This window comes from Prinia subflava, chromosome 23, assembly GCF_021018805.1.
Source record: "Prinia subflava isolate CZ2003 ecotype Zambia chromosome 23, Cam_Psub_1.2, whole genome shotgun sequence".
Lineage (NCBI taxonomy): Eukaryota > Metazoa > Chordata > Aves > Passeriformes > Cisticolidae > Prinia > Prinia subflava.
The window spans coordinates 4310325-4328583 of record NC_086269.1 but is presented as its reverse complement, the minus strand read 5'-3'; the positions used below and the strand labels follow the sequence as shown (position 1 = coordinate 4328583).

The following is an 18259-nucleotide window of genomic DNA, read 5'->3' as shown; positions in this document are numbered from 1 at the left end:
AGATCAATAACTCTCTTAATTTATTCCATTATTACTTTTTGTTCTCTGTGACATTTCACTGGGTTGGGCTGTGTTTAGTTTGATTGAAGTCAGCTTGGACTTGAAGCCAACAAGTGAATGTGGAGCCCTCAGTGTGGTGCATTTTGCAGAAGTTCCTTATTTTGCTGGAGCTCCTGGGGTGGTTTTAGGCAGTAAATGAGTTTCCATGGCTCCTTGTGTGTTCCCCTTTCCTTTTCCCCACCTCCCCCTTCTCTCCCAGGGCTGGAGGCTCCCAGGAGGCTTCTGTGGTGTTTGTAAAGAAAAATTAAAAAAGCAGATTGGGAGGATGGTTGTAGGTGGGTTTGGTGAGGAACAGGTTCGTTCTTACTGGCTCAGGAAGCCTGGTTGTTGTAGAGCTGGTGTCTGAAACATCTGAGGGAATTCCAGGAGGAATTCCCAGAAGGGTGGGTAGGGAGCAAAAAAGATTCAGAAAATTCTAGGTTTTATCTTGTGCAAAAGCAAGACTGGAAATACAGAGAAATCAACCTTTCCCCTTCTTCACTGTAGCTCTCAAGCATCCTTGAAATTTGCCAGTATTTTATTATCATTGGTGTTGATATGTCAGCCTGGAGAAAGCGATTTCTAAACAGGTTTTTAATATTTGTTTTATTGAATCTCGTTCAAGATGAAACCTGTTGAAAAAATTACCTGTTTTGAGATGCATTCAGGGGAACGTTAGTGTTAAACTTAAATATATAAAAGGTCTTCAGAGAGTTCTGAGTTACAATTAAGAAAAATACCTGTGTTGCAGCTTTAGCTGTGAGTTGGGAGTGGCAGATTAAAAGCATCTTCCACTTGAAATCTGAAGTTTTTACAGTGTTCCGTAGTGATTTGCTGCTGGTTTATGATGCAGGCTTTCTGTTTTTAGGAAAACAAAATCAACTTTCCTCCTGAGTTTACTTCAGCCGTGCTTCCTGACATGCTTTGATGTCTGTGGTCTGCTTTATCTTCCCCATAAGCAGTTAAAAGGATTACAGAGATGCTGCTCTCATTAGTGTTCTTAAAGTCTCGGACAAAGCAGCCGGTCTGATGTGCAGTGGAGGGAGATGTGGCTGCAGTTGTGTAACCAGCACTGAAATCTGTGTGTGCTGTCCCCCTGCTGGGACAGAACCTTCTGGGGGGCCTGGGTTCCTCTGCTGAGGAATGGGAGCAGAGCTGGAGCCTCCAGGAAGGTTTTGCTGGAGCCTCCAGGAAGGTTTTGGGTTTGTTGGAGCCTCCAGGAAGGTTTTGGGTTTGTTGGAGCCTCCAGGAAGGTTTTGGGTTTGTTGGAGCCTCCAGGAAGGTTTTGTTGGAGCCTCCAGGAAGGTTTTGGGTTTGCTGGAGCCTCCAGGAAGGTTTTGGGTTTGTTGGAGCCTCCAGGAAGGTTTTGTTGGAGCCTCCAGGAAGGTTTTGGGTTTGTTGGAGCCTCCAGGAAGGTTTTGTTGGAGCCTCCAGGAAGGTTTTGGGTTTGCTGGAGCCTCCAGGAAGGTTTTGTGTTTGCTGGAGCCTCCAGGAAGGTTTTGGGTTTGTTGGAGCCTCCAGGAAGGTTTTGTTGGAGCCTCCAGGAAGGTTTTGGGTTTGTTGGAGCCTCCAGGAAGGTTTTGGGTTTGTTGGAGCCTCCAGGAAGGTTTTGGGTTTGTTGGAGCCTCCAGGAAGGTTTTGGGTTTGTTGGAGCCTCCAGGAAGGTTTTGGGTTTGTTGGAGCCTCCAGGAAGGTTTTGGGTTTGTTGGAGCCTCCAGGAAGGTTTTGCTGTGTCCTTGGTTTCACAGGGGTGAGCTGGGCTCCCGCTGGGGCAGGGCAGCCCCTCCAGGACAGGGATGTGCCAGAATTCCCATTCCCATCGGGGTGGGCTCTGTCCCAGCTGCCAGCAGTGGGGACAGAGCTGTTCCCAGGGATCCATCCCTGATCCATCCTGTGTTTCTCGGTGCTTTGTGTTGCTCCTCAGCTCCTGCAAGGCTCTGTCTGTCCCCGGGGGCTCCATGGGAGTGTGGCACAAAGAATCTGAGAGTTTTCCTCCCCAAATCACAGCCTGGGAAGCTCTGGCAGGCAGGAACAGCTCAGAGGAGATGAAACCCATCTCCCTTGGATGTTGGCAGTGCCAGGCAGGCTTTCCCTGCCTGAGGATTGGAGACTCTAAATCCACATTTCCAGACAGGAAACAATTCCTGCTTCTCCCTTCAGCCAGCCTTAGGCAGGGTGAAAGGAAAAACAAAACTCCCTTTGGGCTCAGTGTTGTGTGTGGCAGCAGATGGAGACAGGGAAATGTGTGTGATTGGAAATATTTTTGCTGTTCTGGAGAAATGTGGGACCAAAAGCAGAATCTGATCTGAACTGCATCATTAATTGGGAAAAGGACATAAGGGAAGGGGAAATGGGGTGCAGAGAGCTGTGTCTCCAGGGGCCTGTGGAACTGAGTTTTGTAATCTGAAATGAACAGAGGAAAAAGTTAAATATTTGCTTGGGAACAACAAATGACTTTGCTGAAAATATAGGATTTTGGGGGGAGAAATAGGTAGGAAAAACTGAGTATGATGTAAAAATTATCCCAACCAGGTGAGGGATCCTTTTCTGTAGGGGTTTGTGAGGGTTTTTTGGGATTAGTTGAGGGAGTGTATTTGTCACGGTTGTTCCAGGTCTTACACACTCGAGGGTGTGTGATAGAAACAAATGGAAAAATGGGCAGTGTGGGTCCTCCAAAGTACAGCTAAAGAAGTTTGAAAGCCCACTCCTGTTATCTGCAGCTCTGGTTAAATAGTTCATCATTTCCTGTGGCCTTTGGGAAATGCAAAATTGTGTTTGGTATCAGGTAAATAAAGGGAATCTGTGGAATTTTAATTGTGGAACACAGCCATGGGACAGTTATAAAGATGAGTTCTAATAAACAACCAGAGAAAGCGTGGAAGAAGGTTTTTAACAAACCTTTTCTTGCAATTACCTATTATAAATATCAAGCTATTCTGTAACCAGAGTCTTTGAATTATAACTTTAGAAGCTTGCTTTGTATTAAAGAATTTTAAACTAGCTTTAGAATGTAAAAAGGCTTTAGCCAAAGGAAGGAAATAAGGATGATCTTAAGGCTTCACAGAATGGTGAAAACATCCTGGATACAGAAGAAGGATTTCAGCTCGCTGATTTATGGTTCTTGAAAAAGGGAAACTGAACATCACTATCAAAATATTGATAGACTGGAAAATAGAAGCTGGACCCCACATCTGGGATACAAATCCTGGATGTGCATCCTGGAGTATTGAAATCTAAAATGGATCACAACAGAGTATAGAAATCAAACAGGGACCAAACATCACCATGATAGATTTATGATTATTAGGTGTTGAATAGTGACGTTAAAAATTGGAAATAGAAGCTGCTGAGAAAAGCTTATGAGTATGTATGAATATAGCCAATAAAATGAATATAATTAATATATATAAAATGAATATAACAAGTCCGGGTGTGCAGTCAGAAGGGAGAACCCTACCACTGTACCCAGCGCTGCCTTTGCTCACACTTTACCATGCTAATTAATCAATTATTAAATTTAATTGCTGCTTGATGTATTGGCTGTGTCAAGCATCTCATTTCTAACAGCGTTTTAGGTCCAGAGGATGATTCTCCCTGAATTCCTTCATGGAAATATTGATCCCACAGCAGCATCTCTGGGTGCCTGGTGGAGTTTGTGGGGTGCTGAGTTGTTCTTTTTTTCAGGAATTTTTTTCAGACTGTGCTGCTGCAGTTAATGCTGAGGGCAGGGTTTTGGTGGAGCTGCTGCACAAAGTGTTTCAGACCCTCAGCTCAGCTCAGGCTTTCACATGGTGTGGTCAGAACTTCCTGAAAGAAAAGAAACTTCCCTTTTTTCTCAGCTCTTTGCTTCAGTGCTGCTCTTGACCTCTGCAGCAACAATTTACAGCTCCAAAATAACACGAAGCCACCTCTGAGGACACAGGAAATATTCATGGTAATAATTAGGCTTGAGGGAGATCATAAACCAGCCTGACCTTCATCATTTGTGTCTTATTCTAATTCTAGGAATGTGTCTTATTCTAATTCAACTGGGATTTAAAAAATAACATTGATCTTTAATCAGTAGTTTTTGCTCTGTGCTAATGCTTTTGGAAAGCTCAGTTACAATGGGAATGTTCGTACCAGGACTAATGTGTTTGATCTGTTTGATGCAGAAAAACAATGTGGTGAGTTCTGCTGGAGTATAAATAGGATGATACTTTTATATTTACTTTTATTTTCTTATATAACATTTTTAAAAATTGAAACTGATAGTGAAAACTTGTTTTTCTCAGAGGTGATATAAATATTTGAACCTTAGTTTGTCCTAAAATACATTCTCACTAAATTTTTGCAATAAACTTTGTTAGCTCACAAATTATCTCAAGTTTTGACAGCTAAGAATTTCTTTTTTCTATGCAAGTGCTATTTCAATGTGTTTTTCTCTACTTTTGCCTCCTGCCTCACAAAATGAGCCACATCTGTGTATTTTCAGTACATTCAGTTTCTAGTACAAATGGTGGTGCAGTAATTTGGTTTTTATTAGATTAAAAGACCAGGATATGAGATGTTTAGTGGCTCATATAATATTGGAAAGCTGGAAATAAAGGGTGTTGAGATGTGAAAAAGGAGAGTAATGTGCTAAATGAGAATTGCAAGGCCTTGTCTTTGGGTTTTGATCTCTTGAGGTGTGTGCAGAACACTGGGGGCACTTTGTGTGCAGGTTTTAGTGAAGATTTCGTTGGTTTGGCTTCTTTAAAACCAACCCAAAATTTGCCTTACAAGAAGGGATTTTCATCTGTAGAATTTGACTCGCTGTAGAATTTCATCTGTAGAATTTGCCTAGAGATTGCAGATCTTGAGCATCTTCTGTTCTGTTGTTTTCCTGAAATATTCCGTGTGCTTGACCCAAGGCAGCGCTAAAAATTGAGTTTAGGTTTGGTTTGGTTGGAGTAGTTTTAATGGTAAATATCTGAAATTTTGTTCTGTAAGTAATTACACATCAGCTGCTGGATGGCTTTCAGCTGGTATTCCCTGAAGAATTTTGTCTCTCACTTGTAAGAAAACCTCAAAGTTCTGCATATGGGGAAGGTTTCTGAAGGTTTCTCACTGTGTGTGAAAGCTCTTGTATGTGTAGCTGCTGCAGTGCTGGTTATTTTTCATATCCTGCTCTTGAGATGTGTTTGCTTTGGTGAGACAGCGAATTTTTAGTTGGATTATTGTTGCTCTGCAGTGAATCTCCTGTGTTCTCAAGCCATCATTAATTTTAGCACTTGAAAAAAAATTACACTACTTCATTACTAATGTAATTAATCTCCCTGAAATAAGTCCTGCTGTCCTAATTGAATATCCACAAAGGAGCTGAGCATCATTTAATTACACTTCTCAGAGTTGTTTTAGTGTATAAAAATACCCAATGGCTTGGAAAGCTTCTTGAAGATTATATTCTCAATAAATTGTATAGGAATTTGATTTAAGACCAGATGACACTTGTGTGAAGTGTGAGCCACTACCTGAGTTATAAATAGGTTTTCAAACCTTCATGAAGGTTGTTCGTAGACATCTCTAAATGTCAGTTTGCTTCATGGAGTAACTTCTCTGCAGCTCTGCTGAGGATTTAAAACTAATTCAGTGATTACAAAGGATAACAAAGCAGGATGTTGGTGTTTTATTGCTTCATCTGCCTCCCTGGAAATAGATTATATTAGAAATCTACCTGGGAGAACACTGAGACACTGCTGCCATGGCATTTTCAGGAACATCACTGAAGCCACCCCAGCTTTCTGGGCACAGCCCTCTTAAGGCTTGTCTTGAGACAGGCTGGACCACAGACTCTTCTAAAAAATAATTTAAAAACCCCGAGTGTCTTGAGTTTTGTAATCTAAAATGAATAGAGGAAAAAGTTAAATATTTGCTTGGGAGCAACAAATGACTTTGCTGAAAGTATAGGATTTTTGGGGAGAAATAAGTAGGAAAAACTGAGTATGATGTAGAAATTATCCCAACCAGGTGAGGGATCCTTTTCTGTAGGGGTTTGTGAGGGTTTTTTGGGATTAGTTGAGGGAGTGTATTTGTCACGGTTGTTCCAGGTCTTACACACTCGAGGGTGTGTGATAGAAACAAGTGGAAAAATGGGCAGTGTGGGTCCTCCAAAGTACAGCTAAAGAAGTTTGAAAGCCCACTCCTGTTATCTGCAGCTCTGGTTAAATAGTTCATCATTTCCTGTGGCCTTTGGGAAATACACAGTTGTGTTTGGTGTCAGTAAATAAAAAAATTAAATCTCTTTTCTGTAGAGGTTTGTGAGGATTTTTTGGGATTAGTTGAGGGAGTGCATTTTGGGGTGAAACCTGTAATGGCTGATTTTTAATGTCAGCATCACAGTGGGATCCTTTCCCCAGGTGACCTCAGGGCCGTGCTTTGTGTTTTGTGCTCCTGGGCACGTTTTGCTGTGGGTTTGGTTGCCCTAAGAGCCTGTGGGCTGCTGTTTTGCAGTGGGGGTGATCCGGTGCCCCATCTGCCGCCAGGAGTGCCGGCAGATCGACCTGGTGGACAACTACTTTGTGAAGGACACCTCGGAGAGCCCCAGCAGCTCCGACGAGAAGTCAGAACAGGTAGGGACCGTCCTGCCTGCCCCAGCCTCCGGGTCCTGGGGCTGGCAGTGCTCCCCAGAACGATTCTGGTGCCTTTTCCCCAACCCTGCTCTGATTTTTGGGTCATCAGTGCTCCCCATGATGATGCTGGTGCCTTTTCCCCACCCCTTTCTGCTCTCTGGGGCTGTCAGTGCTCCCCAGAACAATTCTGGTGCCTTTTCCCCAATCCTGCTCTGATTTTTGGGTCATCAGTGCTCCCCAGAACAATTGTGAGGCCTTTTCCTCACCCCTCCTCTGCTCCCTGCGGCTCCCAGTGCTCCCCAGAACAATTCTGGTGCCTTTTCCCCAGTGCTCCTCTGCTCTCTGGGGCTGTCAATGCTCTCCAGGATGATTCTAGTGCCTTTTCCCCACCCCTGCTCTGATTTTTGGGACATCATTGCTCCCCAGGACCATTCTAGTGCCTTTTCCCCACCCCTCCTCTGCTCCCTGCGGCTCCCAGTGCTCCCCAGAACAATTCTGGTGCCTTTTCCCCACCTCTCCTCTGCTCCCTGGGGCTCCCAGTGCTCCCCAGTACAATTGTGGTGCCTTTTCCCTACCCCTTTCTGCTCTCTGGGGCTCTCAGTGCTCCCAGTTCCATTCTGGTGCCTTTTCCCCACCTCTCCTCTGCCCTCTGGGGCTCTCAGTGCTCCCCAGGAGCATTCTGGTGCCTTTTCCCCAACCCTGCTCTGATTTTTGGGTCATCAGTGCTCCCCAGAACAGTTCTGGTGCCTTTCCCCCGACCCTTTCTGCTCTCTGGTGCTCCCAGTTCTCCCAGTTCCATTCTGGCGCCTTTTCCCCACCTCTCCTCTGCTCCCTGGGGCTCCCAGTTCTCCCAGTTCCATTCTGGTGCTCTCCCCAGGTGTGCACCAGCTGTGAGGACAATGCCAGTGCCGTGGGTTTCTGTGTGGAGTGTGGGGAGTGGCTGTGCAAGACCTGCATCGAGGCCCACCAGAGAGTCAAGTTCACCAAGGACCACATGATCAGGAAAAAGGAGGATGTGTCCTCAGGTGAGTGCTATTCCCATTTCCTTCACCTGTTCCAAGAGCTTTTTCTCTTTCTGTGTTACATGATGGAGGTAACAACCAATTCTGTGAGTTTTACCCCCAGGATTTGGGAAAAGTGCAGGAAAAAGTCACCAGTGCAGAATCAGTAGCTGGAAAAATAGAGGACAAACTAAATTTATAACAGTGATGTTTTGTGCAGTTTGATGTCCAGTGCCTTTGGAAAGGATTTAGATTTGTTCTTAATCATCTTTCTGTTCAGTAGAACAAGTAAATAAATGGAGGGGTTGGAATCTGGAGAGCAGTGGCATATTGATAATTTTATCCATTGTCCAAGGAAATTAAATTACACATTTTGCTGTATTTTGTTATAAGAAGCAATTCTAGTTCTCCCTGTAGAAATGTATATATAAGTTTATAGTTACCTTCAATAGATGGTGCTACTTTGTATTGATATTGCTGAGAAAATGTCGAATTTGAATCTATTTTGAGTCTCTCAGTGAGCAAAATTTGATATGTGAATGTGTGTAGGGTTTGTTTAGGTGTGCAGCCTTATTAGAAGTAAATTCTGAAACTGTTGTTTGATCATCCATCATTTGTAGCCTATTGAGGTAATGTGGGAAATCATCTCAGAACAGGCCCAGGCTATCTGGATTTTATCATTTATAGCCTGTTGAGGTGATGTGGAAAATGTTCTCCAAACAGGTCCAGGCTATCTGGATTTTATCATTTATAGCCTGTTGAAGTGATGTGGAAAATGTTCTCCAAACAGGTCCAGGCTATCTGGATTTTAACTTAGAAAATTCTTTTTGTAAATCGGTTAAAAGTTCTGATATAAAGACTTGGAGGGTCTCCACAATCTGGATGTGTCTGAGGAATGATCATATTGAGGAATAGAGATCTCCACACTTTGCTCCCTTCATTTAAATTAATTTAAAATTAATTAAGATCTTCATAATTGTTCTGTTGTATCATTTCAAAGGAACAAAGACTACTTTTCTTTCTGAAGATTGTGTAATAGTTAAAAAGTTTGCTGTTTAGCTTAGTTCTTTTAGACAAGGATCTTATTTCATTTGCTCTATCAAATAAACTTAATTTTGGAGTGGCCTCTCTTTATGTCTTAATGAATATTTCGAATAAGAAATATTATCCATTTAAGATTAAATGTATTAAGCCTCATAGATGAGAAACCCTTAAATTCAACCAAACTATAGGCACCAAGAAAGAATTACTGATGTTTTTACAAGGAATGCTAAATTGTGACTCTCAGGGTGATATTACAGCTCAGGTTTCTCTTTGATACCTACTGGGAAGGAGCTGAAAAGTGACTGTTCCAATAAAATAACCTTTCTATCAGAAATTTTATTTATTGTGATTGTGGGGAAGGGCTGGTTGTTGTTTTCTTCTTCTTCTTAGACTCAAAGATGTGCCCTGGAGACTTTAAATTTCTCTCAGTGAGTGGCAGCTGTAGGTTCATCAGCTCTTCCTTCACAATAACTTGCATGGTATAACCAGCTTCAGAGATGAGGGAAATGTTTTAAACCCTCCCTGCTGCACCTCCCAAAGGCTGCTTTCCTCTTTGCTGAGCTCAAAATCTCTTCAGAACGCTCTGCAGCACTTTTTTATTAAACCCAGAACTATTTTTTTGCCATTATTTCTTATTTGGGGGTTTAAGTAACTCTTAACACAGACAACATTTGCCTTGCAGTTCTCACTTCAGTTGTGTTTGAATAAATGAGGTGTGGAAGTGTTTGAAGGGATAACCTAGAAAATCCATGGGGTAAAAAGTAAAAAGGATTTGAGAGGTTTGACCCATCCTTCAGTGTGTCAGAGGTGAAATTGTGTGGAATTAAATTATAAACACATATACACCGTGCTGGCCTTTTGGGCTCTCTGAGAAAAAGGGAATTCCTCCTTCTCCTTGAGTGAATAAAGTGAAAACAGCTCTTAACCACTGGCACTGTAAATCACAGAGTTCTGAAGGCTGGGAAACACCTCTGAGATCATCGAGTCCAACCCCTGACCTGGGTACTCACAGCAACTTTAGCATGAGAACAGACCTGGAGGTGCCTTTGCAAGCTCTTGGTTGTTACTGGAAATTGTTTTGCTCTTCAGATTGTCTAAATTTTATTTTAAAATGCACAAATGGTTTCTTTTTAAAAACAGAAGCCGTGGGAGCATCTGGTCAACGCCCTGTTTTCTGCCCTGTCCACAAACAAGAGCAGTTAAAGCTTTTCTGTGAAACCTGTGACAGGCTGACATGCAGAGACTGTCAGTTACTGGAGCACAAAGAACACAGGTACAAATATTCCCATTTTTATCTCCTGTGGTGTGCTGTCTCAGAGGATGGAGGGGGATTGATGTGAACTAGTTGTGTTGGAAATTCTGCTGTATTATTCCTTTTTTTACTGAAACCATCCCTTCCAAAGGAGAACCTGTGTGGAGTGATGGAAACTTGGTTAAAATCAGCTTCAAACCAAGAAGGGCTGAGGAGGTTTGGTGTGATTCAGGTGTTCCTTTGCCTGGCAGTGCTGTCACTGTGTTCAGCACTTGAATGGAAATTCCTGCAGCCCCAAACAGCTGCTGCTGTAAAAGAAGCAAAAGTGATCGAGTGAGTCACGGGTGAGGTCATTTTCTGAGAGGACGTGTTTGATTGTGCAACAGTTTTAGGGGAATTCTGTAAAGGAAAGTCTCAATTTTGCCTCTTGCATTAGTATATTCTTCTAGTGCAGAGGGGGAAAATGGTTTGGGTTTAGTTGGTTAAAAGTTGCCTCATTCCAGATAAAAAGAAATGCTGGGTTTGCCTTTGCTAGAAAGAATTGGGACTCCTTGAAGACACATTCCAATTTCCTGCTCTTTAGTAGCTCTGTCATCTAGTTAGAATGTCTGAACAAATATTTTCAGTGTTGTGATAGAGAATCTGGGGATAACACATATTTATCAACCACTGCACCACTGCTTTTCCTTAGCTCTCCTCTCTAAAGGTGTAATACTGAATTTAGCGTTGTTTTTCTCAGAATAATGATTATTCTCAGACTGCTACAGCAGCCTGTGGAGAACTTTCACTTTTAAAATTATTATTATTAAAATATTAACACCCTCCAATATTCCTGCTCTGTTCTTTTGTAAGCTTGATCATAAATATTCTGGATGACTCCCTTGTCACAAAGGGTGTCCTCCTCCTGGGAAATCTTCACTAAATTGTTCTAGCTGGTTTCTTTGCATCTGTTCTGTGCATGCTCCTAATGGATTAACAGATGGATCTTGTCCTGCTTCCCTGTGCTCTTCCAGAAGGAGAATTTGCTGTTATTAATGTGCTTTTTTTGCAGAATATTCTTTCCATGTGGTTCTGTGTGCAGGTGTGAATTACAGATGATTAAGGCACTGCTTTGTCTGCCTGAAGTACAGCTGAGATTTTGTGGAGAGTGGAAAAAGAATTGATTTTAATCCCCTCTTTCCTTCTTACCTGAAATCCTCGCAGTTTACACCAAAGGAGGGTGAATCACCATTTCAGTAGCTCCATGGTCCAGAGTTTCAGTCAGAGAATTCCAGGATGGTTTGGGGTTGGGAGGGACCTTTAGGATGATCCAGTTCCACCCCTGCCATGGGCAGGGATTGGGGGCGATTCTGGAGAAAGCTGAAAGTTCTTTTAGCTGTGTGATTCCTCTGATTTGGGCAGTTTCCAGTCCACACACTTGGGAAGCTGAAAATACAATACTGAAAAAAGAAAAGTATTTTGGCTGTAGCAAGAGCTACAGCAAAATTTTAGCAGTTCAAGCTGAATGTAGATTTTTCATTTCTCCTTCAAGTAGAAATATGAGTTTGAACTTAATGAAAATAATTTCAGAAAATCAGCAGCTCCCAAACATTTCAAATGTTGCTGGCTCTTGGCTTTAGGAATGCTGCTTTTTTTGTATTGTAGTATCTAAAATCTCGTGCTGCTGCAAGAACTTTAGACTGTTCCTTGAAAAAGCAAAATTCCAACCCCGAGACTGAAGAATGTGAGCTCTTGGAATTCAGACTTGTCTGTTGCTGGTACAAACTGAATTAACAGGAGTAGAGTTGTTTTAGTTGTGAATGATGTTCTTTGTCTGAATCCCTGTTACCACAATTGGGAATCATTTAAATAAAAAAGCTCTTGCTGTGAGTTTGATGACAATCCAGTCTTTTCCGGTTGGATTGTAATGTTCTGGATTGTGGCAGAAGACAACTCTACTTTCTTTTTCATTTTCTTCGGTAATAATGTAAGTTATTGCTAATGCAGCTTATAGAATGCTTCATTAATTACAGGAATTTTCTGCCAATTTGAATATTGAGAAAACATTGCCAGGGTGTTCTGGGACCTTAAGTTTTCCCTGTTGTCAACAAATTACATTTCAGAAGAGTGACATTTATTTATTGCAAAGACAAGACTGTTAGGAATCCTGATCAGAAAAGATGGAAATGTGCAGCTGCTTAATTCAGAAGCATTTTTGTTTCTGTTGCATTGATAATTCCAATGTATTAGGAAAAGGCACCTAATGCTGGTGTTTTCCCTCAGTGTTGGTGCTTACCCCCTTTTCAGATAAAGTAATGGAAAATACCTTTGATAGCAGCTGTTTAGTGGAAGAGCTTGGAAGGGAATGTTCTGCCCTTGGAAGCAGCAGAGGTGGAAAAAAATGAGTTTTTTAATAGGGAATTTTTCTTCAGATTAAACGAATGCAATTAAATATGAGCAGTGTCATCTCAGCTGAAAATCTGGGAATTTGGGATCGTTTAGAGGGTTGTTTTTTGGTGTCCTTTAATGGGTGTTTAAGCTGTTGGTGCATTTTGCTCCTCAAACTCTGAGGTTGCTGTTCACAGCCTGCCATCCTGGGAAAGGAGGCAGTGCATCCCTGAGGGGTTGGGATTGATGATTTCCCACACAGGTTCATTCTCCTGGCCAGCACCAAAGGACTTTACCAGCACTTAAACATTTTGCACACTGCCCAGAGTACGCAGAGTCTGATTTTTCTCAATGTTTTGTCATATTTTTGTCAAAATTTCACGGTTTTGCACCTGAACTGAGAACCCTGAGTTGCAGCCCAGTGCCCCTTGGTGTAATCAGTGTTTTCTCCTGCTGTTGAAAAGGTACCAGTTCCTGGAAGAAGCTTTTCAGAACCAGAAGGGTGCAATTGAGAACCTCTTGGCCAAACTTCTTGAGAAGAAGAATTATGTAAATTTTGCAGCTGCCCAGGTTCAAAACAGGTGAGTTCCCCAAAATGATCAGCTATTTCTGTGCCTTGTTAATGAAACACAGTAGGATGAATGAGGGGACTAGAATAACACATTGCAGTTAATTCTATATATTAATTAATATTCATAATGTTTATTTCCCCTCCCTGCAAGAGTCTGCATTCTTGGAAGTTGTTACAAGAAACTGATGTTAAAGGTGATGTCTTTTGTGAGAACTTTGAGTAGAACCAAAGATATCGACACAATTTCTTACACTTTGGGGGTGGGGGAGGAAAAAAGGAATAAAAAAGGCAAGAAAACCCATCCTGTGGTTTCTTCTAAGTTAGCTCTAGCCAACAGAAAGGTCAAAATGTTAAAATATTTTTATGTTTCTGATGAAGGCCTCTGACAACTGTGTAACAAAAACATGGTGTGAATTTGAATAGGAAATTGTGGTCAGTTTTGGGGTTTTGATTGGGTTTTTTTTTAGGTAGCTTCACTTAAGATTTCCAGGGTTATCTGAAATTCAACATCACATTATTAAATAGGAATACAGAGGCAGAGGGAGCACGTGATCCCTGCTGGCTCTGCACCTACTGGGGTGACGTGGCTGTGCTGCAGCTCAGGGAATTCCACCCTGACTCTCAGTGGTTTTGAGAGCCTCCTGCAGCTTTTAGGTCATTTGCAAAATGACACATCTGGGGGTGGAAAGTACCAGGGCAGGAGGAGGATGTGCACCGCAGATAGAAAGAGAAGTTCTGATGTAAATTTTTAACTCCTTGTGGTGCCATCTACATTAAAAAAAAAAAAAAAGCAGTGTAAGGCAGGAAGAACATACAGCAAATGTATGAAGAGGGAAGCAATGGTAAACATGGTAAAATGGTAATCAGCACATAAAAATTATATCTTTATGTGCTGATTTCCCATGGAAGTCTTTGAAAGGTCCCAAAACACAACACCATTGTGAAGCACAGAATTGTGACACACTTGAAGAGACAGAAGTGCAGTCACATTGGTAATAATTAAACTGAGAACTCGAGAAATGTCACAAAACATTCTCTGATAGGAATTCCAGCCAGAGATGGGTGATGCACACATGAGTAACACATTGGAATGGTGAGGGTTTTTTTTTTTTGCCCAAGAGTTTCTGGCCTCAGTGAATTTCTGCAGCGTGGGATTGAGTTGTGTCAAGATCTCAATTTCCTGCTGGGCCAAATGTCTGGTGCAGATGAGACAGTTCATTCCACTGCTGTGCTGGTGTGTAGGACACAAAATCCATCACCCTAAAAACTTCAGGGAATGGGAAAAATGAAGGTATTGCAATTTTGTTGGCAGGAATGGTAGGAAATGGCCATCGTCTGCCATGGTGGAGCAGGAAAGTGTCGAAGGAACAATTATTCTGCTGGAATAATTGTTGGGTGCCAAAGCCAAGGGTGGATGCCATGGACTTAATGAAGGGTTGGGTGGGTGTTTTTTGGAAAGGGAGACCAGGTTATGCTGTCATGAAAAAATCCACGTGTGTGCCAGGTGCCTTCCAGGGCTGTGAGCCCAGCAGGGTTCATTGGCAGGCAGGGACAATGGTCCTGGGGCTGGGTGACATCAGATCCTGGATCTGGCAGCAAAAAAAGCTCTTTAAAAAAGGACAGCTTAAATCTCTACATTGGCTCGTGGCAAAGAGTTCTGCTGCAATGGGATCTTGCTAGATTGAGGCAGTGTAGGATCAAAGAAATCCAGAATTTCCATGGGTTTAAGAAATGCTGTGTTTCACATTCTGCGGACAGAGCTCAGGGTGATTTGCTTGAGTCTGAAGAAGCTGCAAATGCTCTAAAAATGAAGAAAAATGGCAATGATGAGGAGGGTATAAAAATCTGACAGCCAGTGTAGTAAAGCACAAGAGAATAATCTAGACTAGTATCAGGCACATCATTAGTGCAATGTTTATGTCTTTACTGTGTATTAATTACAGGTCTCTAATAACTTTTTTGTTACAAGGGAGGAATTAATTTGAAATTCAGGATTGATATCTTTTCTGGTTAATATAAATTATCTTAAAAGTTAAAAGCATCAGATATAAATTTTTCATAGCGACAGGATTTGAATATAAATATATAAATGTACATACTGACACGTGGTTGTGACAGGTTAATTTTCTATATTTCTGTATATAAAGTGTATAAGCTACAAGGACTTTTATATTATTTGAAGTGAAACAAGTTGTGAATTGGCATTTGAATCCATTGCTTTTTTGTTGTTGTTTTTTAGGATAAAAGAAGTAAATGAAACCAATAAACGAGTAGAACAGGAAATCAAAGTGGCTATATTCACCCTCATCAACGAAATCAATAAAAAGGGAAAATCTCTCCTACAGCACCTTGAGGTACACTTGAAATAAAAAGCAATGGTGGGGTTGAGTTTCCAGTCCCCTGTTGAGGATTTCCATTTGAAAATGGTTTATTTGGAGTGACTGCAGGTGTTGTGGTACAGGAACTGCCTCTGAGTGGTGTGGTGGAATTAAATCTCTTGTTTCTCCTCTCATTGGAGCTCCTTCAGTTTTGTGTCTATGTCTCATATTCAGAATTTGGCTCATTGTAAAAGAGTGTCTGAAAATCTCATTTTCATGTCCTATTTGCCATTTTTCTGTATTATAACATCATTCTAAGGTGTGTATAATTCCACAATTTCCTCAAATAGCTATTTAAGGTTCATGGAAGAACAGACAGAGCAGTTTGTATTTGTACATGAAGGTGTAATGCTGGTATTTAAAATTATATAATGCAGCATAATAAAGGAGACCACGAGTTCAAACATCCTTTCTAGGTGGCACATTCTGAATAATTGCATTCTGACTTTTATTAAAATCTGTGAATATTTAACTTATTAATACCTGTTTTATCTGAAGAGAGGAAATCCCTTGTGAGAAGTTGGTTCAGTGCATATGGCCAGCCTGCCCTGAGAAATTTAAGCTCAGATGAATCACAGTAGATTTTTCCTGGTTAAGGAACAATTATTTGGCAGGAAAATCGAATATTCCTGGAAGAACAGAGTAACTTGATCATTAGTAAATAATGTAGAATTACATGAATTTTGGCTTTTCTTGTTTACCTAGCATTTGTTAAAATTTTCTTGGGGCGTTTTCCGTTTGATGCAAAACCCGACAGCAGTTTGCATTTTCCTCCTACATCTGAAAGTAGGAATAAACTTTACATGAAGTTTCTGTTTCCTTGCAGAACGTAACGAAGGAGAGGCAGATGAAGCTGCTGCAGCAGCAGAACGACATCACGGGTCTGTCCCGGCAGGTGAAGCACGTGATGAACTTCACTAATTGGGCGATCGCCAGCGGCAGCAGCACGGCCCTGCTCTACAGCAAGCGGCTGGTGAGGGCACCCAGGGGCTCTGGGGGTCTGGGATAGCCTCACCTGGGAGGGGCTCACCTCAGGGATCACCCAGTGCAGCCCCTGCCCTGCACAGACACCCCAAAATCCCACCCTGGCATCCCTGGAGCGGTGTCCAAGCTCTCCTGGAGCTCTGAGGGCTGTGCCCATTCCCTGGGGAGCCTGGGCAGTGCCAGCACCCTCTGGGAGAAGAACTTTTCCCTGAAATCCAGCCTAACCCTGCCCTGGCACAGCTCCAGCCCTTCCCTGGGTGCTGTCCCTGTCCCAGAGAGCAGAGATCAGCATCTGCTGCTCCTCTTCCCCCAGGAGGAAGCTGTGGCTGCAGTGAGGTCTGCCCTTGGTCTCCTCCAGGCTGAGCACCCCCAGCCCCTCCCTCAGGTCCTGTCCCTGCTCACAGAGAGCAGAGCTGTCCCTCTGCTGTCCCTGTGCTGCTCCTGAGGAAGAATCTGCAGCCCCAGTGGGCTCTGACCTCAGGCCCCTGTTCCCCAGCAGAGCAAAGTGCCCTCAGCCTCTCCTGCTGTGGCTGCACAGACCTGGCCTGAACTCTCTGGGCAAACACACACATTGTTGTTTTTCATTCTTCATTTCTGTCACCAGCAGTTCTGTCCCAGTCCCTGTGTCCAGAGAGGGGAAAAGTTCCAATGTATCTGGAGTGAGATAAGGCACAAAGTCAGCTGTTGGTAACCAAAAGGATTTTATTTTATTGACATTGACACTTTTATTGACATGATAACACCCAGTGCTCACCACTGGTACTACAGAGCATCATTCTAACACCAACTTTCCCAGTCTGGGAACATGTTCTGAGCCACAAACACAGAAGGATGGAGGAATCAAATATATCCAGAGTGAGATTAAGACACAAATGAGGTCAAATGTTGGTAATCCAAAGGATACACCCAATTCTACCATGTGGGCCCTTCATGGCACCGTATCTTCAACTTTAGATCTTATAACAGAGCCAGGCAATTGTGCAACAATTCACTCTTTACCATAAGGATTTAGGGAGTGTAAAAGGAATGGAGTCAGCTCTGTGAGGGCACCTCAGTGTTTCACTGGAGCCATTGCAGTCATGCTGGGGTGTAACAGTGCAGTTGTACAATGTGGGATTTTCCCGATGAATCGAGAATTTTCCAGGCTGTGAACCAAACTTGCTGCAGCCAGTCCTTGCTGGTGTTCCACGGCCTAAACTCTCTGGGCAAGCACACATTGTTGTTCCCCATTCTTCATTTCTGTGTCCTCAGCAGTGTTTTTGTTCTCTCTCAGATCACGTTCCAGCTGCGGCACATCCTGAAGGCGCGCTGCGATCCCGTCCCGGCCGCCAACGGAGCCATCCGCTTCCACTGTGACCCCACCTTCTGGGCCAAGAACGTCGTCAATCTGGGTGAGGAACTGGGTGTGTTTGTTCTGTGGTACTGGGAAAACTCGGCTGAACTGGGGGTGTTCACCCAACAGGAGTGCAGTGCAATACATCTCTTAATGCAGGAGACAAAAACTCTTTAGATATAACCTATCCAGTCCTGATTATGCTCCTTATCTGCTCTGTTCCTTCTGTTAGCAAAGCTTTCTCTAAATGGATGTTTTCCAATGGGAATGGTCCTCGGAATAGCCCTAATCACAATCACAGAGTGGTTTGGGTTGAAAGGGACCTTAAAAGTCATCTCATTGCACCCCCTGCCATGGGCACCACCCATGGTGCAGCTCATTCCCCCACCCCAGGGTGCTCCAAGCCCTGCCCAGCCTGGCCTTGGACACTTCCAGGGCTGGGGCATCCACAGCTTCTCTGGATTGGACCTGTGCTATTTCCTGTATATTCAATATAATCAATTAGATACTATCAAATTAGAGTTTGCAAAGTACAGGTTTTGAATGAGAGAAAGGGCAGAGCACAGTAAGACAGAGGTACCTGTTAGCACCTGCTTGGGAACTTCTCTGTTGGTTAAAAATCTCACAGAAAATCTGATCAAAATACCAGCTTTTGTGTGTGCTCACACCTTGCTCTGAGTCCAGCATCCCCTTTGGGGTG

At 42.8% G+C, this 18259-nt stretch overlaps 1 protein-coding gene across 3 annotated transcripts in view; it reads left to right on the top strand.

Annotated features, from left to right (window-relative positions):
• The window catches only part of TRIM33 (tripartite motif containing 33), a 39267-nt gene that overhangs the window by 6646 nt on the left and 14362 nt on the right, over window positions 1-18259 (top strand). For all 3 annotated transcript variants that reach the window (XM_063418169.1, XM_063418168.1, XM_063418167.1), the window contains exons 2-8: window positions 6511-6629; window positions 7507-7654; window positions 9815-9947; window positions 12758-12874; window positions 15104-15218; window positions 16069-16215; window positions 17500-17617. In XM_063418169.1, the coding sequence (XP_063274239.1) occupies window positions 6511-6629; window positions 7507-7654; window positions 9815-9947; window positions 12758-12874; window positions 15104-15218; window positions 16069-16215; window positions 17500-17617 (897 nt within the window). The remainder of the gene's footprint in view (window positions 1-6510; window positions 6630-7506; window positions 7655-9814; window positions 9948-12757; window positions 12875-15103; window positions 15219-16068; window positions 16216-17499; window positions 17618-18259) is intronic.